Raw genomic sequence first — 26,452 nt, 5'->3', positions numbered from 1 at the left:
GGCTATATTTTTGTACATATGTATCATATACAACATGACATTTGAAATTGGCACACATTGTAGATTGCTTAAATGGAGCTAATAACAATATGTATGAGCTTGTGTACTTACTTTGCTAAGTTTCTAAAAATTTCTAATTTTTTTTGAGTCAAGACCTCATGTATTTCACACTGGCCTTGAACTCTTATTTATCTGAGTATAACAAACTTCTGGTTTGCTTGCCTCTACCTCCCAAGTGCTGGGGTTATAGCTATTCACCATCTTGCTCACCCTAAATATATTTCTAACACTTGTCTCATTTCAGAACCTACTCTCTCCACAGGGTCTTTAGTTTTCAGTTTAGGATGTCCTATCCTATTTTTCATTTTTATTTTGAGTTACCCATTCTTCACATTCTTTAGTGGGCTCATGGAACAATTATATACACAGAAGAAAGGATTCCAGAGGAGGTTATGCTATGCTGAATACTTTATTTATATTTTTATGTAAACATAATTTGCTTTTTAGGCACAATATAACAAAAGCTCTGAAGCCACAAACACATTGGACAATGTTTCAGTGTACTCCCATAAAGCTTAACTTACAGAGAAGCCTTCACAGTTCCTTTAAGGCAAACTGAGACACTCTTGACACTTCTTTCAGCAAACAGCCACAAGACAGGAAAGAAGGTGCTCCACCGGAGAGCCCAGGGGATGACTAACCGGTGCACATGTCCTTCACCCGCGCTCCTGTTCTCCATGGGGATGTTGGTTATACTCTAGTGTTCTCATTCTGTATTCTGAGAGGAGAGGGGTTTAGCCAACAGACATGCCTGTGATTGCTGGATTAATTCTGTTGGTTAAAAAAAAAAAAAAGATTTTGGGGAGGGATGACATTACATGCTTCTCTATTGGCCAGGACCAGGGCCATCTAAATTCTGAACATTGGTCAGGTTCCCCGTCCCCTGGAGAAGGACCCTTGGCTCCTAGCTCCACTAGCGGGCTACCGCTGCTCATCAGGGACAGCGCTTGGAGAGTGGTCCATAAGGTACACACCCTTGAAAGTGGTTAGCAAAGATGCTGGGTAGTAGGTGTCCCGTTATCTCTCTGAATATTCTAGAACTGGAATGCTAGTTGGTTCTAAGGAAAGAAAATTCTGTGGTTGGCTCCCTCTTTGGGGAGACCACTCCCCTTAGCTCACTGGCTGGCGACACCCTTTCTCATCTTCCTATTTTGCATGCACATTCAGGACAAGGAGAGACTCTCTTTAGAAAAAGAGTATTTGTCATCAATAAGTCATCACAAGCTGAGGACAGGGAGAAGAAGAAAAACACAACACCATGAATGAGGCGACATTTGTTACCACAGAGCGACGGGAATCAAGCAGGAAATGAAATCATTCCCGTCCCACCAGGGGAGAGCTGGGTCCCCCACAACGCTTGTTTGTGGAGGAGCTGTACAATGAAGGAATCTTTCCTCTCCCGTCTTCCCCAAGGAGCAAAGCAACGTGGAGTGCCAACCACAAGGAAAGCCTCTTAGGTCTTCCACCATGGACAGGAAGTTTTGGGGCTATAGCAGAGGAAAAAATGAGGCGCCCCCATGTTGGAGACACCGAGACTCATCCACTTCTCAAGCCATCAGACAAAGTGGGGGTGTTTGTTAGGAGCGATCAAGCAGTTTGGTCCTTGAGTTCCAAATGGAGCCCTGCCAAGCCAGCACCATGGGTTTGTATGTGTGTGAGCGGGGAGAGTGTGCATTTGGCCTCAGATCCCTAGTTTTCATACATGTTGGAATATGCTTTGGCAAGATGAAAGATATTCTGGGATTTAAAAAAAAAATTTTTTTTTCTCCCTAACATAGTCTGCAAAGGATCTCTTCCTTGGGGTAAGATGGTTGTTTGGTGGGAAATTGTAATGTTCGTAGCCAAGATTCAAAGGAAGGTGAGTTTCAGAGATGTTGTCTGAGTTACTTGTGCATGGGTTTTCTTAAGAATGAAATAAAACATATATATGGCAACAGGATTGGCTTATGAAATATAGCTTCAGAGGAGAGATCTCTGTGGCTGACACATGCTCCTGGCCCATTTCTATCCTGAACAATCCTCACTTTACTTTCTAAAGTAAGAACTTGGAAATATCCAGTACCAGAGGGCTTGAGAGAGGCTCAAACTTTAACACAAAGGGACAAAAGCAGGGAGGTTGCCTCTTAAAGGGAGAGAAAAAGTACAATTTGGAGACTGCTGTGTTTAAGGGAATACTCCTCCTGGCCTATCCTCTTGCCGTCAGCCATACTGGCAACTCCTTAGTCAAAGGCATGGCTGGTTGCTGGCAGAGTGTCATTGGCCTGAAGAAAGTGAGGACATGGATAGTGCCCTGTGACAATACTTGTCAACCTAAATTTGGCCTTGCCCACGACTGGTCTCTTAGGCCTTGGGCCTGTGGGCTTATATTAATTTGCAAGGCTTTTCTAGAACTGTCGAGAAGGACCCAGAGATTTATGGGTTTAGTACAAGGGAGAGTGTGATGCACAGACCAGGAAGGGACATAATACTGCATGGGGTGGGATTGGCACTTAAATCCAAAACACAACAGTGATCAACAGCTTCTCAGCTCAGCTGACTGCAGACAACACGACACACACTGGACTACGGCATTTGTTCACCGGGACACAGAAGAGTTCTCGCAGCTGGTCGTCTTCCTCCCAACCGTCCTGCACGCTCGCCGATCTCAGGTCAGGCTTACTGGATAAAGGGCATCCGCTCTTTGTTCTCACTGTCGCCTTCGTGGTCTTCCTCCTCCTCCCCGGCCTCGCTGGTCTCTGTGCTGTCGTTAGCCATCTGCAAGAACAACAGCGTACGGGCTAGAGGCTTCTGCTACCCAGCCCTCGCCTCTGATCCTCAGATAGAGCTGCACGGGGAGGACTTCCTCCACCGCGGTCATTTCTGTTGGAGATCCTACCTCTGACGGTCCCTCTCATCCTGACACCCGTGGATTGACCCGCGTCCCTTCTTTACGTGCTAGCTCTGGAAACGACCTCACTGAGTTTATCCTAGACCTCACAGGCCCGAGATTCAGTCTGATGTTACACTTCTCCCTTCGACTACAGGCTCCCGTCTAGGAAGGCTGCTGCACCCCCCCCCACCAAGCCCCCATTTGTCGTCATCATCCCTTTAGGTGTTTTGGGGGGTTCAGAACAAAAGTGATATTAGTAGTAAGTATAAGTCAAGAAGGGCAGGTCCTGGACAGTTGGCCTGAAGTGTGCTGTTTTAAAATTAACTTTTTATGAACAAGCTCCATACATAGAGATAATACATCATGGTAGTCCCCTCCTATCACTCTCCCTTATCCTTCTTCTCAGTCACCTCTCCACTGAGACCTTCTTCTTTCCAACAGGCCTCTTCCCCCTCCTATTATTCAGGTCTTTGTAGGTCATGAGGAAGAAGAAGGTTTTGCTTTTTTTTTAGGCTTGCTATAATGAGAATTCTCTCCGTTTGCCTATCAGCCTTCTCCCAGCCTGAGGACCAACAGCAGGAGACCTCATGGGTTACTGGAGATAGGCAGTGCCTCTGCATAGGAGATCAGAACCAACTGTTTGCTTGAAAGCAATAACTGATCAGAAGGTTCTAGAGCCTTCAATCCATGTGGCTAGCAGAGACCTGCTTATGTGTTGAACAGCCGTGGGAGGTCTGGGATTCCTGTTCCTTCTCCCTAACCTTGTCTTCTCATTTGCCAGTGAGCTGTTCTGGGAATCTGTGACCATTTCATAAACTATATCCATATTGTTATCAATCACTTAAACATTGTCAAATGTCCTGACATTCAAGTGTCCTCCATCAAGGGAAATGGCTGGTAGACCTGAATCACATGGTGGTTACAACAGACAAGGAAATACTGTTAAAAATACATACTTGGATTGAGTCACACAAGAAATTTTAGTTCTTGGGACTGGGGAGATTGCTCAGTGGTTACAGGTATTTGCTTATAAAGATTGCTGGTCTAGGTTTGATTTCCCAGTACCTACATAAAGCCAGACACACAAAATGGCACATGGGTCTGGAGATCATTTGCCATGCCAAGAGCCCCTAGCATGCCTATTCTCTCTCTTTACTCACAAATAAATAAATAAAAACATGCATGCACCACCACACAGGGTTAAAAAAATTTTTTAAAGAAATTTTAGGTTTTTTTGTTTGTTTTGTTTTTCGAGGTAGGGTCTCACTCTAGCCCCAGGCTGACCTGGAATTCACTATGGAATCTCAGGGTGGCCTAGAACTCACAGTGATCCTCCTACCTCTGCCTTCCGAGTGCTGGGATTAAAGGCATGCGCCACCACGCCCGGCTTTTTTTTTTTTTGGAAAAGGACAAATACAACTCCAAGACTCATGTGCCAATGAACTTAAGTAACAAAAACCTCTCCCCTAAGTGCTTTCTTTGTTAATCCTTACCTAGGTCTTAGCATGGGCCACAGTGTTCCATGCACACCATTGTAAGGGATGTTGAGAGAACATACCCATCCGTAGTTCATGAGCAGAGGACCAAGGCTGGAGCGCAAAGCAAACCACCCAGACTGCAAATGGACTCAGAGCTGGGTTTGGAACATGTGCAGTCAGAGTCCGGGCATTACATGCTATACGAGATGACCCTGCAGCTCATCCGGGAACAGAGGACTTGAGCATGACATGCAGCTTTCCTCATACCTTGCTTGGGTGTTAGGGTTTCATGCTGACGAAAACAAACAAACCCAATGGAAGCGCGAGGAACCATCACAGAGGTGGCTTGCGTCATTCTGTTTCGTACATTTTGTGTGAATTTGCCAGGAATCCTTCCTAACTGTGGCAGCTGGGAAATGACACCTTCAGAGAGCCTAATTTTCTTCTTCTTTTGCATGTGTATGGGCATGGTGTGTGTGCATGTGAGTGGCCATATGTGTATGTGGGTGTGTGTACATATGTCTGCTTGTATACTTGCACATGGAAGCCAAAGGTTGATATCAGGTTTCTTCAGTGGCTTTTTCACCTTTTTAAATTTGATTATTTATTTATTTATTTTCGAGACGGAGTCTCACGGAATCTGGAGCTCAGGGCGGGGGGAGGGATGGTTAGACCAGCTAGGCAGCAGGCCGGGGGGTCCTCCTGTCTCTCTCTGCATCACTGGGGTCACAGGTGTGCACCACCATGCCTTGCGTTTTACCTTACAAACTCAGGCTCTCATGCTTGCATCAAAAACACCATCTCCCTAGCCCCAAGCTTATTTCTCTTCTGTCCTTTCTGGCCTGTGCTTCCTAGTGGCTCTTATTTTGCCATTCTTTCTTAGCTTTCATAGTATGCTGTGGTTAACACCTCATTTCCAGAATCACTGATCCCCCCTGCTCTCACAGCCGGCAAGCCGCAGGTATAGCATAGCCCAGCTGTGCCCACACCCAAGAGACTGGTGAGTCATCGTTTGTGTTGAGCTAGTAATTTACTCTGCTTTCCACTCACCAGTGGGGTCGGGGTTTTTTCTACATCCAGAATTAACTTCCCGATATTCCCTCGATCATGGATGCGCTGCATGGCCTCCTTCACCTGAGACAGAGGGTGAGAAATGAACGCCGATTAGTGAGGGAAGTGCTTCAGATGGAAAAAACGGACCTGGAAACGTCACACCGCCGTCTTCCCACCAGGGGGCGCTGCAGACAAACTTAGCGGTTAAAACAGTGCCCTCGGGTACAAAGAAATTGTGGTGGTGCCAGTCATACGCTCTGAGCTCTGTAAGTCTTCTGGGTCTGAAACAGGGGATTATAGCCTTTTCCATTAAGTATATAAACATTTTATTTTTTGAAAAAGGGGACAGAGAGGCACACTGTGGTTTCAAGACTTGCATATGCACCACAGGGTGTCAGGACCTACCTCTCAGACTAAGTTTTAATCAATAAAAGCATCTTTTTCTTTTCCTTTTCCTTTTTCCAAGATAAGATCTCACTCTAGCCCAGGCTGGCCTTGAACTCACAGCAATCCTCCTGCCTCTGCCTCCTGAGTGCTGGGATTAAAGGCGAGCACCACCACACCCAGCAATAAAAGTATTTTTTGAGGGCCAGTTGAGACTTACCTGTCTATTTTATAACTCGGATAATTTGGCTAAATCAACCCATTACTAGGGTTGAACTTCATTCAAAAAATTCTCATGATTCATGGTCATTGGGAGAAAACTGCCTCCACCTGCAGCAAATTTCTTCAAACGGAGCATCCTTCTTAGAAAGGAGACCTGTGGCTTCAGCCCCATGGGTGCCTCCTGGGACCCTCTAGGAAAGCAAGGCCTTTTGTTTTGAGCATTTCATTGTGTTGCTATGCGGAAAAGGAACTGCAGGGGAAACAGGAAAACAGGGCAAGATGGAACTCCATTTCTCGGCAGGGGATATGCCTGCCAATCACAGTGAAATCTAAATGGAAATACAACATTGTTTTTAAAATTTAAATTAAATTAAATTAAATTTTTATTTATTTATTTGAGAGTGACAGAGAAAGAAGGGGAATGGGCATGCCAGGGACTCCAGCCGCTACAAACGAATTCCAGATACGTGCACCCCCTTGTGCATCTGGCTAACATGGGACCTGGAGAACTGAGCCTCCAACTGGGTCCTTAGGCTTCACAGGCAAGTACTTAACCGCTAAGCCATCTCCAGCCCTTATTTTAAAAAAAAAAATTTGAAAGAGAGGGAGAGAGAAAGAAGCAGATAGATAGATAGAGATGGGGGGGGAGAATGGATGCACCACTGCCTCTAGCACTGCAAGTGAACTCTAAACACATGTCACCTTGTGCCTCTGGCTTACTTGGGTGCTGGGGAATCAAACTTGGGTCTGTAGACTTTGCAGGCAAGTTCCTTAACCACTAAGTCATCTCTCTAGCCCAACATCTCTTGACTTAAGGAACTAATTCAGTAAACATTACTTCTATGCTAGATGCTATGACTTAAAAATAAAGTAAGACACAGTGACTGGCTTTGAGAAATTCAGCCTGTGGCTCATGGAAAACATTAGCTCATATGGAAATCAAAGCCTTCCACTCATTTGAATACAAGCTTGGCAGAACCATTACATGGTTTATATCTGAATTGCTTTTCTGGGACTTCAGAGACACAATTCACTTGATGGGGAAAAGACCACATAAAAGATAATGACTGTGTTGCATTTAATGGCAAAACACTGAAACAACTTACATGTCACAGTAAGGGGATGGTTAAGTAAACAATGGCTTTTACATTTACCTACCAAATGGAAATGTTGCTAGCTATTAAAGATCATAAAGATATGTGCAGCTAATTAGAAAAACACACAGCAGGATTAAATGCTTTTGTGATGCTAGTAAATGAGAAACTGACATGCCCATTTTTATTTACAGCTCTATAAAACATGGGCATTAACACAGAGCTAGAAAGAGTTACAGAGAGATGTTGAAACCAATATGGGAATTGGATACCTTTTAAAGCTAGTCTCCAAATAAAATTGTTATTTGGTAACATGTTATCACATTAATACTTAAAACAAACCAAATGCATCTTTCAATATAGTTTCTGGATAATTTAGAACTGGCGAGAAAAACCTCTGCTTTATTGTGATAGTGCGACTGTTAGGTTTTCTGACCCCAACATCAAGCAGTAAAGTCCTCCTATTCATGTGGTGATATTGCTTCTGAAGAGTTTCTGCATAAATAGCAGTTACCAGAGATGCCCCTTAATATCTGTGAGGCTGGGGGGTGGGTTGGCTCCAAAGCTCTCCATGGTCCCCAGTGTGTGTTGATGCTCAGGTCCCTTTGTGAAAAAGAGCGCAGTATACATTGTATAGACCCTACATACATTTTCTCATAGATGCCCAGTCATTGCTTATAACACCCAATAGGATGGTGTGCTACATTGTTCTAACACATAGAGTATCAAGACCGACAAATGGAAGCCTGTGTGTGGTCATGCAATTTCCTGGGTATTTCCTCTCCAAGTTGTATCGAGTCTGCAGATGAGGCGAGCTGACTGTGCTCACTGGGACTCTCCATGTAGTGTCAGTTGCCAAGAATGACCTCTTGGCCTTCCTCCTGCACTCATGTCCACGTGCATGCTTCTCTCCCCTTGAATGGAGGCTGGACCTAGGGACCTGTTTCCAACCAGCAGACACAGCTGGAGTGATGGGGCTCCCTTCCAAGAGCTGATAATGACTGTGACTTTCATCCTGCCTCTCTCTCCATGCTCCTCCTCACTTTACCACCACGTGGGGAGGAATGCTGCCTTGCTGGGAGCTGCGCTGTGTGGTCACCTGCACAGAAAAGACCTGAGACACTTCAACCAATGGTCAACAAAGAACTGAGACCTTCTTTCAGCCCCTCTGAAGAGCTGAATCTTGCCAACAACTCCTAAGAGAGCTTGGAAGGCTGGCATCTTGATGGCAGTCTTATGAGAGCTGAAGGACCAGGCTGAGCCATCTCCAGCTTCCAGCAGTCCCCATCCATCCCCGAGCCTATGAGCTCACTAATACTTTCATAAGTCATAGAATTGGGGTTAAATATTGCATGGATATTGGTGATAGAACTCTGCTCTGACTGAGCAGCTTTACTCTTGGTTCTTAAAGACAGAAGAAAGTGAGCTGGGCGTGGTGGCGCATGCCTTTAATCCCAGCCCTCAGGTGGCAGAGATAGGAGGATCACTGTAAGTTAGAGGCCACCCTGAGGATACAAAGTGAATTCCAGGTCAGCCTGGGCTAGAGTGAGACCCTAAAAAAGAGAGAGACAGAAAAAAGTGGTGGCAATGGCCTGCCACAACTCAGCCATCACTCTCAGACAATTCAGTAAGCACCTGGAAACTCCTTAGAGGTTAGGCCACCTTTTTCCTTTGTAGTACTAGGGACTGAACCCAGAGGAAGGAAACACCTACATTTGATCGATCCTTTATCAGGCAGCGTGCAGCAGCACTTTTCAAATGTTGCTTTATTTTATCCACACACCAAGCCTCTTAGGTGTTTTTTTTTTTCCAGCTAAGATCCCCAAAGATAAACCATCCAAACAATAATGTGTTAATGATATAGTTTGTGCTATATTTGGAATTTGGGAGTTGAAGGTGTAGTGTGAACTTACAGTGTTCAGAGGCTCCATGGGTTTATCAGGACAACGCTGTACAGAGCAGCTCTAGGCGGCTGCCCTCAGTGCAAAGAAAAGTCTGCATATGCTATTCTCCAGGATGGATGAATGAATGAATGTATAAACAGTTAGTGGAAGAAATGATACCATGTGGCCAAGCCTCATCCTAGGGGTTTCTGTCTATCACACATCCCAGAAGGCCTGGCTTGGACCATTGTTTTTTGGTGGCCTCAACAGCTGCCTGGGTGGCCCAGAGGAGTCTGTTTCTCATCTGAACTGAGCTCCCTGCACCCTGTGAGAGACATGGATGCTGCAAGCTGTCAGAGCAGCCAGATGTGGTCACAGCAGCTGGGTTTCACATGGCTGGGGGTTCTAGAAGTTCTCAAGGCATTTCCACAGGAATTGGCTTCCCATCTGCACAGTGGAGGGAGGAAAACTGAGTTAAGCCCTGTCAACAGGTCAATATATCAGGATCCTGAGGTTACCTGGGCCTTTCCTGACACTGTTATGTCCACGAAGCCACTTTAACGATACTCTAACACATAGTGGGAGGGGCAACAGGAGTCTGCTTGAGACCACTGTGGTGTCTCATCTTTCTTGCACGTTAAATGACGATAGCCATACTGTCCATCCCTTCACGCATTCAGCAAAGCCAAAGCCCCTGTGGCAGGTTAGTTCTCTGTCTGTCCTGAGGAGGCACAGGCTCCTTCATTGCTCAAGCTGGTCATTAATGAAAAGCTCACAACTCAACAAGCACATACTCCAATGGCAGACAATAGTGTTTGGTGATGGGGAAAACATGGTGGTAGAGGAAGCAACTCCTTAAGCAGGACAGACAGTGGACTCTGTGGCTCATGGTCCCACCACTCCCAGCATTCTCTGCTTACTCACTGCCCGCGACTCCCACGAGGACCCTCGGCTGCCCTGCAAAGCCTTGGGGTCTCAGTACATTCACTGTATATGACACTGGGTGATTTACTTAATGTCTTTGGGATTCTGCTTTTCTTTCCTCCTGCAAAGTGTAGATAAGGGTTTGCAAACATTTTCCATTGCTGAAGTAACAAATTACTAACATAGTGCTCAAGACAGGTTTATTTTCCTGACATGGGTTACATTTGGCTAAAATCAAAGGGGGTATAATACTGTGTTCGTTTTGGAGATTCTAGAGGAGAAAGAACCCATTTCCTTGACATTCTAAGGTTCTAGAAGCCACTTGCATTCCTTTGCTCATCTGGCCCTGCTGCCATCTTCAAGGCCAGCAATGTAGTTCTTTTAAATTCCTCTAATTTTGAGCCTATTGTCTACCTCTTCTAAGGACCTGTGTGATTATATGAAGCCTGACAGATAATTTAGAATAACTCACTCATTTGTATATCCTTACATTAATTTAATATGCAAAACTCCCTTTTGCATTGTAAAGCCACAAAAGCACAGGTTCTGAGGGATGAGAATGTGGATGTCTGGAATTCTTATTCTACTACCTACAGGGTCATGTCCACGTCACAGAGCTGTCTTGAAGGTGACAGAGACTATGCATCAAACATTTGTCCCAGTGACTGGCCAGGATCCATCCATTACTAATTTTGCCTGCGGTTTGATCAGGATAGGCATTTTGTTCTCCATCCACCAAAAGCTGCTGTAGGAGAAACCCGAGGTCACATCACCCTCTATCAGACTTCTGAAAGATAGCCACATCTTGCCCTGGAGTTCTAAAGTGATTTCTTTCTTCATAGGTTGTCTTGCACAGAACATCTCAGTGACAATAACAGGTTTCTAGCTGGGTTCTGTCTGGCTCCAAAGTCTAGAGGGAGGCTCCATTTTGAGAGCTGGGCATCCCTTCCCCTGCCTGAAACCACATTTATGGGGTGAGGGGTCTATGTGCCAAAAGACATCCACAAAAAGCCAATACTACCACCAATACATGCACTTCTAGATTGCTCTGGGTTCAGGTCCCTCTGCTCATATGACCCCTAGAGCACATGTGACCTTTCCACCTGTGCTGATGGTACAAGTGGGGAGAGAAGTGGCCATCTGTGGGCTGGGATCCTCCATTGTGTTGTTGCCTAGGGTTTTACACAAGTGCCTGGCTCTGGGACATGATTACGTCTTATACCTGATGGCTGAACATGGGCACTGAAGGAGAAATACTGAAGACAAGAAGTCACAGGTGAGCAGCAAGACAACGATGCTCTAAGATGCCAGGCAAGTCAGAATGGGGCGCCCAGGGAGGACACGTCACAACCCAGTGGTGACGCTGGTGACAGAGGTAACCCACCTCTCTATAGGGACCCCATTTTATTCTCCCTGAGCTTTATTGTGGAATGAGACTTTAGGTTCCATAGTGAGCAGTGATGTTGAAGGAGAAATAGCAGAAATCTAGCTTCTTTTAGGTTAGTTTCAGGTAGACATTGAGGCCCAGAGAGAACCAGGAGATGACACCCCATATAGTAACCCTCCTTGTCAGGAGTGGAATTCATGTCTGATCCAGACTCACCTAAAAGACTCACGTACAATTGGCTGCAATACCCCTGCTGCCCACAGTCTAGCATACTACTAGGTGGGCTGCCCTTCGGGTTCCGCTCTCCAAGTCTACCAACAAGTCAGGTCTTCCCCTTGCATACATGGATCTGACAAAAGAATACATTTGCAGGACTGGAGAGATGGCTTAGTGGTTAAGGCACTTGCCTGGGAAGCTCAAGAATCCAGGTTCAGTTTCCCAGAACCTATATAAGCCAAATGCACATGGTGGAATATGTGTCTGGAGTTCATTTGCAGTGGCTGGAGGCCATCTGGCATGTCCATTCTCTCTCCCCCCCAATAAATAAAAGTAAAATTAAAACGAGAATGCATTTTAAATTTTTACAAAGGCTGTTCCCCCCTTACTCTCTGTGTGATTCTCCTAGCTATATCTTGTGCTGCTTGGATACACTGAGCTTAGCTGGGCTTGGAGTGGGGGGCATAATACTATTTCTTGGTCTGAATAATTCTCTGCTTGCCTCTGTTTCATATGTTGGGGTAACTTCTCACTTTAGTTACATGTATGACTTCCCCTTTTGTCTCTGAATCTACTATGTGTATTTCCCCTACACTTCAGATCTACCATGTGAGTACCTTTTCTAACTCTAGGCCTTTTACTTGTTAATTTCTCTAACTTTGAGGTTACAATGGGTATAACTCTCTTTACCACTCACTTATCATCTGAACTTTTTGGTTTCCGCTTTGATATTTTCCCTCTGCTATTCCTTAAGCCATCACCATTTGCCCTCTTAACTTCCTTCCATGGGGAAGCACACAGCAGATGTTATGTGTGTTCCTTCTTAATTTTCCTACATCAGCTCCTAGGTTCCATTTTCCACATGCCTATGGCTCTTCCCCAGTCTTTCTTTGAAAATCTTCATTTCTTTATTTTTTCTCTTCTTTCTTCCTTCCTTCCTTCCTTTCTTCCTTCTTTCCTTCCTCTCTCTCTCTCTCTCTCTCTCTCTCTCTTTCTTTCTTACTAAGTTGGAAGCTTTTGTTAACTCATACACGATTATTTGTCTTCTGGTTTGTTGAAGCAGTCAATCAGACAACAGTTGTCACAGTAACTCCGTAAAAGTGTCTGACCATAAAAATCCAAGCCCCACACTCATTAGAAGGACACTCTTGATGAAGGTGACTAATTGTACCATTTTGATCCGCCTTAATTCCAGGACAGCCAGCTTAACCTTTCTCGTGTGCTTGTTTTTTCTTGGGAGTGGTGTACGACTTCTTCTTCCTTCTTTTCGCATCACCACAAAGTCTCAGCTCAAGATGAAGGGTGGACTCCTTCTGAATGTTGCAGTCAAAGCACACCCGTCTTCCTGTTGCTTTCCAGCAAAGATTGCCTCTGCTGATCAGGAGGAATTCCTTCCTTATCCTGGATCATGGCCTTTACATTTTCTGTAGTGTCTGAGGGTTCAGCCTCGAGCGTGGTGGTCTTCCCCATAAGGGTTTTCATGAAAATCTGCATCTTGGTGGTGGCCCCACCACAGATGGCAGATCTCTCAATTTCTTTTAGATAAGTTTCACGGACTATGCTGTGTTTTCCACAGGAATATGTGTTCCTGCCTTCCACATGCTTATGGTTTTGCTCCTGCCTTCTTCCTAGATCTCAATTTCCCTTGAACAAACCCCACAATTTGTAATTTCTTCCTAAATAAACTTGATAATTCATAATTTATCCTTCTTGAGTCTCTTCATCAATTCTTTCTTAAAGGCAGGACAGAACACAAAATTGGGGTTTGTAAACTTGGGGGACCTCTCCTAAACTCCAAAATCCTACATTGATGTTTTCCCCCATGTCCATACCTAAAGTGTGGATGGGAGACTGACAGGCTCAAGGATCTGAGAGTCAGAAGCAGGAGCAGGTAAGGAATCTGAAGATGAAGAGTGCCGGGGGAGGAACACCAGTGGTGGCAGGCGTCCCCCGATTCTGTGACATGGTCGTTGTGACACAGAGAGGTCAGAGTGAGGGAAGTGGGATGGCCAGAAGCTAGGTTACAGTACAATAAGATCACATCCTAGAAATCCTGTCTCCCGTATTTTGCTTGTCAACAAATTCATAGCCAACAAAGTTTTGTGCCCAAGCCCATCCTTTGGGCAAACTGCTCCAGCTACTTTTCCCCAGGTTAAAGACAGGTCCTAGCACAGAGGTTGTAGAGTCCCAGTTGAGGCTCTCAGAATAGCCTAGTACAAAGTATTTAACTGTTTGCAGCCAGCCTCACTAATGCAGAGTTCCGGGTTTGCTCATTTAGCACAAGTGCATTGCCAACCAGCAAAGCTAATCTTGCATCACTGGTTCATTCCCTCCATGATGTCCATTGCCATTCAATATCCACAGCATTACCCATGGGGAAAGTGTAATTGGCTCACAGCATGTAAACAGAGGGGAAGTAGTTATGACCATACTTAATTTCTGTCTGCAACAGAACTATGATAAGTGAGGTTTCTGGAAGTCGGGGGGAAGGGCAGTGCTGGGCTACACCTTTGTGTTCTTGTTATTCTTAGCATAACACTCCCTCATCCATTCTTGGACTTCTATGTCCTTTACCTTATGAACCATATCTAGTGGGCTCCTTATCCTATGGCTTCAAGTTGGATTTGGCCATGACTGATCCTGGCAGGAGACCAGAAGACTGAGAGGGGTGGAGGTCAAAGTATTTTCTTGGTCATCCCTAGCTTGAGGCAGGTCTGTATCAGGAACTATGTCTCTTTGCAACTTGAGCTTTTGCCAGGTCCCAGTTCTCTCTCTCTCTCTGGAATCTGGAATGTTTATTCTTCCTTATACCCCTTTGGACCCAGGGTGGATAAGGACCTTTCTTCTGTTCCCAGTTTCTAGGCATCTCACCATCCCTGTTGGTTTCCTTAAATTTGAAGCATCTTCATAGTCACTTTATTTATTAAAAATTCTTCAAAACTCTGATTTGCTTCCCCCAGGACACTGACTGATAGCCTTAGTTGCAGTTTTTGGTGAGTGAGTGTGTGTGTGTATGTGTGTGTGTGTGTGTGTGTGTGTGTGTGTGTGTGTGTGTGTAAGCATGCCAGAGGGCAGCCTTGGGTGTCATCCTTAGGTACTCTCCACCTTTTTGAAACAGGATCTGTCATTGGTCTGGAGCTTGCAAAGTAGACTAGACTGGCTGACCATAGTGCCTCAAGGAATCTGTTTTTCACTGCTTCCTTGTGCTGGGATTATACGGACAAACCACCATGCTTGGATTTTTTTGTAAATGGGGCATGGGGATGGAACTCAGACTCTTAGGCTTGCACAGAAAGCACTTTACCAAGACAGCATCTCCCCAGCCACACTTAGCTACATTAAAAAAATATTCAACAAATAGATTGAAGTTGGGGGTATTGGCTCACATCTATAATCCCAGCACTCAGGAAGCTGAGACTGGAGGATTACTGTGGATTTGAAATCATCCTGGGGTACAGTATGAGACATTATCTCAGAAAAAACAACACATATTGAGTGTGTACTCAGTGGTGTGTCCTGGTAAGATGATGATAAGCAAACAAATTGGCAACAAGTTACCCGGCCCTTGAGATGCTTACAATCTTATGGAGACATGAGCTTGCTCAAGCAATGACTCAAATAGAACACTCCTTCTAGATCATTGCTAAGTGGTGTTAAGACAGCATGGACAGAGGATTTGACCTGACTTGGAGGACCAGGGAGAAAAAATAGTATTAAACTGTGATTTGAAGAATAAGTAGGATTTAGCTATGGCAACAGGAGAGAGAAAACTATTCTTAGCAGAAGCATTAGAATTTGAAAGGGCAGCCATCAAAAAGCCAATGGCCTTGGGAACCAGTATGCAAAAGTGAGTGTTAGGCAACATGCTGGGAAGGTGGGTTGAGACTTGTGGTACTTTATTTCTAAGTGTTTCTGAGGTTTCCTGGCATACAAATGTAGATTATTCTTGTATCTCTTCTCCACTACCTAAGAGGTTCATTCTTTCATACTTGGACAATGAGGGTTAACAATGTTTAGTCTTTGTTTGGGGTCTCATTGAACTCTTAATATTCAATTTCCTTTGAATGATGGGAAAGGCACAAAGTCATTGAGATACAAATTACACCATTTAATAACCATGGCATCTGGCTTGTGCTACGAATAGTAATAAGAATTGTCCACCTAAAATAGAGATAAAATGAAGATGGATAATTCCATGGGTCACTGAGCCTATTAAATGACAAAATAACGGTTTTGAAAATGAAGAGATGAGAAATACTATAATTAAAGCACAGCTACTAAAGTCCTTGTAGGACATTATTCACATTAACCACACCCTCACTGGGAGGGACTAAGGACTGTTTAAAAAACCCAAAGTGGGTGTTAAAAAGTAACATAGTAATGGAAAGTGGCCATGGAATCTGGCATTTCCTGGTTCTGCCATGTGGTTTAAGGAATCTTGAATAAATCCCAAGATTTTTCAAGGAAGAGTGGTTGGCAAAGTAAAATGTCAGGTCCATGGGTTGACTCACCAGGAAGGGAGCAAAAACAATAAAACACTCCACTTCTTTTTGGAGCAGTTGTATTTGGAGTCTTTGCAGGCATGCAGGCTATGAACCCACAGTGGGCCCAGAGAGGTGTCTATACTGCAAAATTTAAGGAGGAGCACATCCAAGAGTCATTCAAGTACAGGACAAATATCCTAAAGTGAGTGCTACCTTAAAATTTGTACCCTTTCCATTGGTTGTAGTAGGGAGCTGAAACAAAATTTGGGAAATGTAATGGGCAAGGCAGGAGTGGTAAGTCCATGTGGTTTTTTTTTTTTTTTAAAATATTTTATTTATTTATTTGAGAGCGACAGAGACAGAGAGAAAGACAGATAGAGGGAGAGAGAGAGAGAGAGAGAATGGGCGCGCCAGGGCTTCCAGCCTCTACAAACAAACTCCAGACGCGTGCGCCCCCTTGTGCATCTGGCTAACGTGGGACCTGGGGAACCGAGCCTCGAACCAGGGTCCTTAGGCTTCACAGGTGAGCGCTTAACCGCTAAGCCATCTCTCCAGCCCAGTCCATGTGGCTTTAGGAGACACAGTGCCTCACCATCACCACAGCTGACACATGACAAGTGCTTTCCAGGTGCTGTCACCAAGCAAAGCCCCTTATATGCATTACCTCATTTTGTTGCATCAATTCCATGAAGCAAGTGGGAGTCTGTCAGGCTGTCAATCAGGGGCACATAAAAATACACTGGCTGTTCTTGAGTCTTTGTGGTGCATGGAGGAAACTTGAAATGAGAATGAGGTTTAGCAAGGTTAATGGCTTGTCAGTGTTAAACAAGGGAGCATGGGAAAAGCCAGCTTTGTACACCTGCAGAACTTGAGGCATTGTTGTTCTGTGAGAGTAGGCTAGACTCAGGCAAAGTGCAGGAGTCAGGGACAGGATGGAAGAGGGAAGGATGCTGGGCACATGGGCATCATAGGACCAGTAGTGCTCTTTGCCCTGTATTTTGAATGTCCCTTGCTTCTCCCCGGGTCATTTTATGCCACTGTCTCATGAGGGGCTTTACTCAACGTAGGAACTAGGGACGTGCAGGTTGAATACTTCTTTGTTGTGAGGCTGTGTATCTCAGGATAGTAAGCAGTGTCCGCGGTATCTACTGTCTAGATGTTGATACCACTTTCTACTGGTGATAAAACCATTTCCAGGAATTACCAAATGCCACCCTATTGCAAAGTTACCTCCAGTTAAGGACTAAGATGTGAAAATGAACTGACCATATTGACCCTTTCCATTGGTCTGTGAGCTCTGTTTTTGAAGTCATAGTACCTTGCTGTGGTGGTTTGATTCAGGTGTCCCCCATAAACTTAGGTGTTCTGAATGCTAGGTTCCCAGCTGATGGATATTTGGGAATTAATGCCTCCTGGAGGGAGTGTATTGTTGGGGGCGGGCTTATGGGCTTTATAGCCAGTTTCCCCATGCCAGTGTTTGGCACACCCTCCTGTTGCTGTGGTCCACCTTCTGTTGGCCAGGGAGTGATGTCCACCCTCTGCTCATGTCATCGTTTTCCCCTGCCATCGTGGAGCTTCTCCTCAAGCCTGTAAGCCAAAATAAATCTCTTTTTCCCAGAAGCTGCTCTTGGTTGGGTGATTTCTAACAGCAATGCGAACCGGACTGCAACACTTGCCTTAATTTTTGTGTAACATCTTGGACAGGGACCTGCTCTCAGGAGATTGGTTCTGTTCTATCCTAGACTAGAAAGAGAATAGTGTACATGGCTTGAAAGGTACTTGATATCAGAAGAACACAATTTGATCTTATAAAATATTCATGGTTAGATGAGATTTTCTTGAAATGTGAACTGAAGACTGCCTGCATTGAAATCATATACACTGCTTTAAAGAATGATGTACTGCCTTGCCCTAGACCCCTTTGTTGAGAATGGACAGGCAGTCTACTTCCATGATCCTGGGGTTCTGAAATTCTAGGACTTTTGAATTCAAACAGTGCTTCATTGAATAGAGACTGCCCACCATGAACCAGACAAGGCGCTTGGCTGATGCATATGAATAACAAGAAAGAGAAGTTTTCGGCTGGAGAGATGGCTTAGCAGTTAAGATGCTTGCCTGTGAAGCCAGGAACCGATGTTTTACTCTCCAGATCCCATGTAAGCCTGATGCACAAAGGTGAGGCAAGCACAAGGTTGCACATGCCCACTAGGTGGCACAAGCATCTGGAGTTGGATTGCAGTGGCCCAGGTTCTGGCATGCCAATTCTCTCTCTCTCTCTCTCTCTCTCTCTAAAATGAAAAAAAAAAAAAAAGTAAAAAAGAGAAAGAGAAGTCTTGGTCAAGATGCCCTGAAAGGATGAGGTGGTGACTGTCTTGGACAAGGTCCTGTGGTGTTCGGCTTAAGTATCACAGCCTGTTGTAAAGCAGCACAGAGCCACAACTATGAGCTCCCCCAGGCCAGGGCAACTGAGGAGAAATCGGATCTCAGTTCTGTGCAAGAAATGAGTAATTAGATTTTTGCTCGGTGCACAAAGACACCTTTAGGATATTGTTTACTGTTAATTAAACCCACTTGCCATTTCTATGCGGTCCCTCCAAAAACCCACGAGCTGAGCTTCACCTGCTTATGGTCTGAAGGGCTGAGGGCAGTGCTGGTGGGGTCCCAGCATGGGTGTGATGAGTTTGAATTAGAGGGTTGCTAGAGCAGCACCAGCCCAAAGGATTATGAAACCAGGCTTCCTCAGATGTATGTGGGAACATTCGAGGCAGGTCTGCATAGTGGGAATGCAGAAGTTGGGGCTGACTTATTCCAAGGAGGGAAATGGCGGGAGCTGGTGTGGGCCAATGGCTAGGAGGAGCTCTTATCCTTGTGTTAAGGCAATACAAAATAAAGCTGAGGAGGTGGATCCGTGGGCAGAGTGATTTTCATGAAGAGTGTGGGAACCTAAATTCAGATTCCCCATCCACTTGAAATGCCAGTGTGACAGTATGTACCAGTAATGCTAGCTGTGAAGACAGACAGGAAATCCCTGGTCTCACTGGCTAGCTTGTCTACACAAATTAATGAGCTGTGGGTTTAGTGAGAGACCTGACACACACACACACACACACACACACACACACACACACACACACACAAATAAGGTGGACTTTGATCATAGTAGCTTCTTTTTACAGATAGAGGTGACTACTGTGGAAACTCAAAAACTTATCAAAGGGCAGAGAATGGCTGTTGAGTGCTCAGCGGCAAATGAGACATCTCTAACCCACCCTCCAAGGCTAGGGAACCTTATAGAAAAGGGATGAAAAGAATGTAGGTTGACTTCTGGGTAAGATGGCCAAGCCAAACCAGCCTAGGGAAGGATTTAAGCAAAACCCCAGCAAAAGACACTCTTTTTCTGAAAAGTGAAGGGGTATAGACACAGCAGAGAAGCCAGAGAGATCAAGGTCCACCAGAAAGGAAGAAAATGGCCTGCTCCATGCCCATGCACCTGCCTGGCACCACCCCAGCAGGCGTGCCAAGCAGCATCAGCAGAGACTGAATGAGGGGCTTTTTCAATTTCATCAGCCCCCTTGCAAGGTTATGAAAACAGAAGTAAAGACAGTTGAGATCTGTCAGGCATTCAGCCCCCAGTGGCAGCGCAGCCAGCACAGCTGATCAGAGCTCCAGCTGCACAGCACAACATGGAGGGATCGAGGCAGGCACTCAGCATTGGTGAGATTGGAAGCCACCCCAAAAGGTAACAAGGCCAACTGACAAAACAAAGAAACAAACAAACAAATAACAACAACAAAAAAACCAGGTACACAGGCCTGCATTGGAAAAGCTAATCTCTCTTTCCTTGTCAGGGCAAGTTATGGGTTATATATTCTTCGTTGGCTTTACCATTTTCAAATAACCTGCATTTGGGGGTTGAATATTGTTGCCTTTGATGCTTTCATATTTATAGGCCCTTTGGTTTTTGCTTGTGTCATTATTGGGGGCAGGGTCTGATCCAGATCCAGGTTGACCTGGAACTCAATTCAGAACAGAAATCTCTACCTCCCAGCTGACAAGATTAAGGGTGTAGAACAACACACACCCCTAGGGCATTTGGTTTTATAAGACTATCTGTTTGTTTTAATTCCGACAATTGTATACTTTGTGCTGGTTTTTTGTTGATTGTGTATGTAGCTCCATTGAAGTTTAGAATTTGCCAGTAAATTGTTCCACTCAGTCCACTAGAATACTTGCTTAGCAAGCAAACTCAACACCTAGGATTACTTCTGTGGCTTGATTGGGGGACAAGAGCTTCACCTGGCACCTAGAACTCATATCCTGAGGGCATATAAAGGTGGATTGTCACACTGAAGATAAATAGAAATCCCAAGCATTAAATCAATTCAGGATGCAAAAGTCATACATTATAATACAAGAAACTCAAAGAATCAAGACAGTATAGTCCCATCAAAAATTATAAATCCATCAGAAATGATCACCAATGAGACTGTTTTAGATGAAATGCCTGACAAAGATTTCAAGAAAATAATGGTATCTATACTCAAAGAAATCAGAGAAGAAATAAAGGGAATCAAAGAAGTAAACAAACTTCTGAAAGAGAACACAGAAACCAGCTTAATGAAATAAGGAGATCATTATAAGACACGAGTAAGGAAATAGAAATACTAAAACAACAAAAACAACAACAACAATAATCCAGTCTGAAATCCTAGCTCAGAAGAATACGGTCAGTGAAATTAAAAAAAAAAAAAAATGTCTGTAGAAAGTCTCACCAGTAAAATGGATGAGAGAACAGAATATGTAAACTAGAAGATCAGATGGCAGACCTCATACAGTCCAGCAAAGAGAAAGAAGCTAATAAATAGCAAGGCATGAATGAAAATTTCAAGATATCCAAAACACTATGAAAGGTCAAACATAAGAATTCAGGGCATAATGTAAGAAGAATTTCAATCCAGAAGCTTAGGTATTTTCAACAAAATCACAGAAGAAAAATTTTCCCAAATTGGGAAAGAAATGCCAATGCAGATACAAGAAGCTTTTAGAACACCAAACAGACAAAACCTGGAAAGAACCTCTCCTCACCATGTTATAATTAGACTACTAAACACACAAACCAAAGAAAATATATTGAAAGCTGTTAGAGAGAAAAAGCAATATACCTACAAAGGCAAGCCCATCAGAATAACTGCAGATTACTTAACACAAACTTTAAAAGCCCAAAGGGCTTGGAATGATGTATTCCAAATTCTGAAAGACAACTGTCAACCAAGATTACTTAATCCTACAAAGCTATCTATCCAAATTGATGGAGAAATAAGGCCATTCCACAACAAAAACAGGCTAAAGTAATTTATGACAACTAAACCAGCTCTATAGAAAATACTTGAAGGAATTTTTAATGCTGAAGAGAAAGCAAAACACACACAGGAGGAAACAGGAAAAAACAAACCACACTCAAATAACAGTTAAAACAAACAAGTAAAGGGAAAACAGGAAACACTACAAAATAAGAAAAATGGTAAGAATAAATGCATAACTTTCAATAATAACTCTTAATAGCAATAGCATCAATGCACCAACCAAAAGACACATGCTTGCAGACTGGATTAAAAGTCAGGATCCTGCCATTTGTTGCCTCCAGGAAACTCATCTCTCAATAAAAGATAGACACAGTCCTAGGGTAAAAGGATGGAAAACGGTATTACAAGCAAAAGGGCCTAGGAAACAAGCAGGGGTTGGTATTCTAATATTTGACAAGATAGACTTCAAACCAACATTAGTGAGGAAAGATAAAGAAGGTCATCTTATACTGATTAAAGGAACACTCCATTTTATACTGATTAAAGGAGGACATTATGATCCTAAACATATATGCACCTAACAAGGGGGCTCCCAATTGCATCAAACAAACAATATTAGACTTAAGGTCACAGATAACACCAAACACAATTGTAGTGGATGACTTTAACACCCCACTCTCAATTGACAGGTCATCCTGGCAAAAATAAGCAGAGAGACATCTGAATTAAATGATGTCATGGGACAAATGGACCTAACAGATATCTACAGAACACTCAATCCAAATGCTGCAGAACATATATTTTTCTCGGTAGCACATGGAACATTCTCTATAATAGACTATATATTGGGACACAAAACAAATCTCAACAAATACAGGAAAATTGAAATAATCCCTGTACCCTATCTGCCCATAATGGGATTAAACTGCAAATCACCAACAAGAAAAGTTACAGAGCATACAGAAACTCATGGAGACTAAACAGTCCACTATTGAATGATCAATGGATTATTAAAGAAATCAAAAAGGAAATCAATAAATTCATAGAATCGAATGATGATGATAATACAACATACCAAAACTTTTGCGACACAATAAAGGCAGTCCTAAGAGGGAAGTTTTTAGCCCTAAGTGCCTATATTAAGAAATTAGAGAGTTCACAAATAAACAATTTAATGCTTCACCTTAAGGCCTTAGAAAAAGAAGAACAAGGCAAAGCAAAAATCAGCAGATGAGAAGAAATAATAAAGATTAGCAGTGAAATTAATGAAATAGAAACAAAAAAATCATTACAAAGAATCAATGAAACAAATAATTGGTTCTTTGAAAGGATAAACAAAATTGATAAACCATTAGTAAATTTAACCAGAAGAAAGAGAGAAGAGGCAAAAATTAATAGGATTAGAGATGAAAAAGTCACCATTACAACAGACACCAAAGAAATTCAGAAAATTATAAGGACATACTTTAAGAATATATATGCCTCTAAGTTTGAGGAGGAGGGGAAAGGCCTAAGCTAGTCAGGGGAAGAGATTGTATGAAAAAAGGATGGGGGAAGGGTCAATCAAAATTCAAGATATTCTGAGTAAGATGTATGAAAATCTACTTTCCTTAACAATGGCACATCCAGAAGCCATAGATTGTTACTAGAAAATTTTCAGTACCTGGTATGGGATACCTTCCAGTGAGTTGTTGGCCAGGGAGGTCCCTGTTGCCTCCAAAACATTACAGGCTATTGCCAAGGCCCTTGGTTTCCCATGAAAAACCCTATTGCTGAAGACTTCACATGCCTGAGCAGCAAAGTCACTGAGAAATCAAGCTGGTGCTGAGCAGAAAACTTTCTCCCTGTAGCCCAGCCAACTGAAAGCTGGAAAAAGCTGCACTGTATGCAGCCCTATGGGGGACAGAAGTCATCAGTGGTGAAAACAGTGGACACTGGAAACCTCAAGTTTGGCCAGACAGGCCAAATGACTGAACGAGTGCAACAGCAGCATGTCTGCTCTGGGGGAAACCAACTGCTCTCTAATAGGACTGAAGGCCCAGTCTGTGGGAGGGAATACATGCCTGGCACTGAAAACCTAATCAAAGCCTATAGCAGCGGAGGTCATGAGTCTTAGGGATATAAAGCCTGTTCTTGTCTGGATAAATGTATATATTATTCTCACCAAATTGTCCTGAAAGCACTACAATTAATGTTCATATTCATATATCAATGTTACTCTCACTTCTGGTTAGAGAAGCTTCTCTTTTCAGATGGTAATGACCACTGGGATAACCCAAAAGGCAACACAGTGTTGAGAAGAAGGGACAGCAATGTGTCCAGCATTGAAACATTTCACACCCTCCAAGGTTCAGGGTCCATTGAGGAAGAGGTGGTGGAAAGAATGTAAGAGCCAGAGGAAGGGTACCACTTCTTACAATGCAACTGTCCAGACAGAAATTGGCCTCAATATCTAAGACCTTGCAGTGCCTAGCAATACCTACCCAACACCCTCATAATAGGAGAAAAAGATGAAGACATCAAATTAAAAGAGAGAATAGTGGGGAGAGGAAGGAGATATGACAGGGGGCAGAGTTATGAAGAATACCATGGTTCATTTTCTGTAAGTATAGAAGTTGTCATATATATATAGCGGGAGAGATGGCTTAGCAGTTAAGTGCTTGCCTATGAAGTCTAAGGACCCTGGTTCAAGGCTCAGTTCCCCAGGACCCACGTTAGCCAGATGCACAAGGGGGCGCACGCATCTGGAGTTCGTTTGCAGAGGCTGGAGGCCCTGGTGCGCCCATTGTCTCTCTCTATCTGCCTCTTTCTCTTTATGTCTGTCACTCTCAAATAAATAAGTAAAAATAAACAAAAAAATTAAAAAGTGTGTATATATATATATAAAGAATTTAGGTGCCAGATGATGGTGAGGAGTGCTTTGAAATGCTGTCTTCTGGGCATGAAATGGCCATTGCATTTATTTATTTATTTTTAATTTTTTTATTAACAACTTCCATGAATATGAAGAATATCCCATGATAATGCCCTCCCTCTCCCTGCCAGGCTCCTCCGGCGGGCAGGTAGTGCTGAGGGAAGGACCAGGCCTGCTGGTTCCTCCCAAGAGGTTAAGGAGGAAGATGACTCAGAAACCTCTCCTAGCCACCGGAGAAAAACCACACTGAGTCGGGAATCTTTTTGAAGCAGGAGTTCACATTATTGCTATGAGCAGTTGCCTATATCATGTTGGGATCGAAGGCGGGGATTTTAGGGGGGGAGGAGGGGAGAGGTAAGGGCCAATAGTAAACTGTAACTATTGAAATGGTAATCACAATTGCTGTGTGGAGGTGGCCGCCAGAAGCCATTAGGCTTCTTTGTGAGTCCTAGCTGGCCAGAGACAGGTCGCCAAACTTTAGCTAGACTCAGGAAGTTCCACTCGGCCTCACGCCTGGGCCTTTCAGGACCCAACATCCCCCCACTTTCCCCTTTGAAACGCCATTCTCCATCATATGACTTCACAGAAACTATCATTACCTGCACAAAGATCTTCACAGTATTGGGCCCATCAACATTTTGTCATGGGTAATGGAGGATGGTAAAAAGACCTCAAAAAAGATCTGACTAGTTAGAAAGAAGACGAAGAGATTCAGTAGAAGAAGAATGAGGGAACAGGGGCAAAAGAAGGTAATGGAAAGGGATTCAGATCAAAATCCATTATGTATAAAATTGTCAAGAAAAAGCTAAAAAAAATTATTTAAGAAAAGTTAAAAAAGTAAGGTGGAGAGCAATAGAGGAAGACACCCAATGTTGACCTCTGGCCTTCACACACATGCACGCACACATATTCATGTACCCTTGAACATACATGTGCACCTACACCTACTAACTTATCTACACATATATTCCACAGACACATACACTTGCAAAACAGGGAAGAAGCACAAAACCAGTGAAGAAAACACAGAACAGACTATATTTGGCTATAACCACAGCCATGCAAGTAACTGCATGTGGACAAGGACCTAGAAATATGCCTTGAGAAACTATACCCAGTGGATAGCTCACTAGCTGCTTTTCATTTTCTCCATTTAAATTCTTCAGTGTTTTAAAAATACCAACATTGAACATGTGTAGATTGCACAGAATGTTATTCCTTCACTACAGTGGGGTGCTGAGCAGGAGAACTGGGGCTGAGAGAAAGCTTGTGGGCTGCGTGATCTGGCGTCTTTGCGGGATGGAGAACTAACTCATGCTAAACTGAAGCGGCAGCTCATTTTGCATTTCACAAAGAGCAGGGTGAGCATCGCTTAGCAAAGTCCACAGCCTCGTGTGCTGTCTCTTCCCGGGTTCCTCGTCGTACGGTACTCCGTCAGAGGGTGCCTATCTTAGGGTGTCCATTATTGAAATCCGTGTCACAGGGTACCCTGTCATAGGAAGCTCCATCACAGGGTGCCTCATCAGAGGATGCCTTGTCACAGGGTACCCGGTTACAGGGTACCCTACTACACGATGCCCCATTGTAAGGCAGAAAGTTTACCTAAGAAGAAACTTGTAATCGCCCCTTCCCCCTTCTTCCTGGTCTTTCTCCAGAATCTACATTTGGCCTTAAACTGCAGAAGGTGCCCCTCCCACCCCTGCTGCAACCACCAGTTAGAGATCTTTCTGTCATCTTGGGTATGCTGTTTCTACTTCATGAATGCCAAGTTTAAGGCCTCCTCGTCTCCCTGCAGGGGTCTTTCTCCGGATTCCTTGCTGTTCTAGTTTCCGCTTGTCCCTCATTCTATTGTTACAGTCTTGACTGACCTTTTACGTCTTAGATGTTTGGAATTTCCTGTAAGTTCAGAGATGCAAATGACAACGGCTTGGTGGTTAACACTGGCAGTGTACATATGAACTGGACACATGCTAAATGTCAAATGTTTGTCACAGAGTTGTCCATCTGTTTCTCAGCATAACCCAATGATAGATGGGCAATAAATAGTCTTGCTTTGCATGCACAGAAAAGGAGGGCTAGAGAGGTAAGCCTGCCTATGGTTATCAACAGAGTAGATAGAAGAACTAGGCTTTCAATCTAGACCACTGATGAAATACGTGCAGAGTAAATGATATTATAAGA

At 43.8% G+C, this 26,452-nt stretch overlaps 1 protein-coding gene and 1 pseudogene across 1 annotated transcript in view; both read right to left on the bottom strand.

Annotated features, from left to right (window-relative positions):
- Window positions 1-450: 450 nt before the first annotated feature.
- Vat1l (vesicle amine transport 1 like) overlaps window positions 451-26,452 on the bottom strand; it is a 209,189-nt gene continuing 183,187 nt past the window's right edge. The window contains exons 8-9 of the mRNA XM_004659597.2: window positions 5,458-5,541; window positions 451-2,814 (exon numbers count right to left, since the gene is read on the bottom strand). Of these exons, the coding sequence (XP_004659654.1) occupies window positions 2,716-2,814; window positions 5,458-5,541 (183 nt within the window). The 3' untranslated portion in view covers window positions 451-2,715. The remainder of the gene's footprint in view (window positions 2,815-5,457; window positions 5,542-26,452) is intronic.
- Window positions 12,606-13,091, bottom strand: LOC105944085 (annotated as a pseudogene).

This window comes from Jaculus jaculus, chromosome 1, assembly GCF_020740685.1.
Source record: "Jaculus jaculus isolate mJacJac1 chromosome 1, mJacJac1.mat.Y.cur, whole genome shotgun sequence".
NCBI classification, from domain to species: domain Eukaryota; kingdom Metazoa; phylum Chordata; class Mammalia; order Rodentia; family Dipodidae; genus Jaculus; species Jaculus jaculus.
This window is presented reverse-complemented; position numbering and strand designations above follow the sequence as displayed.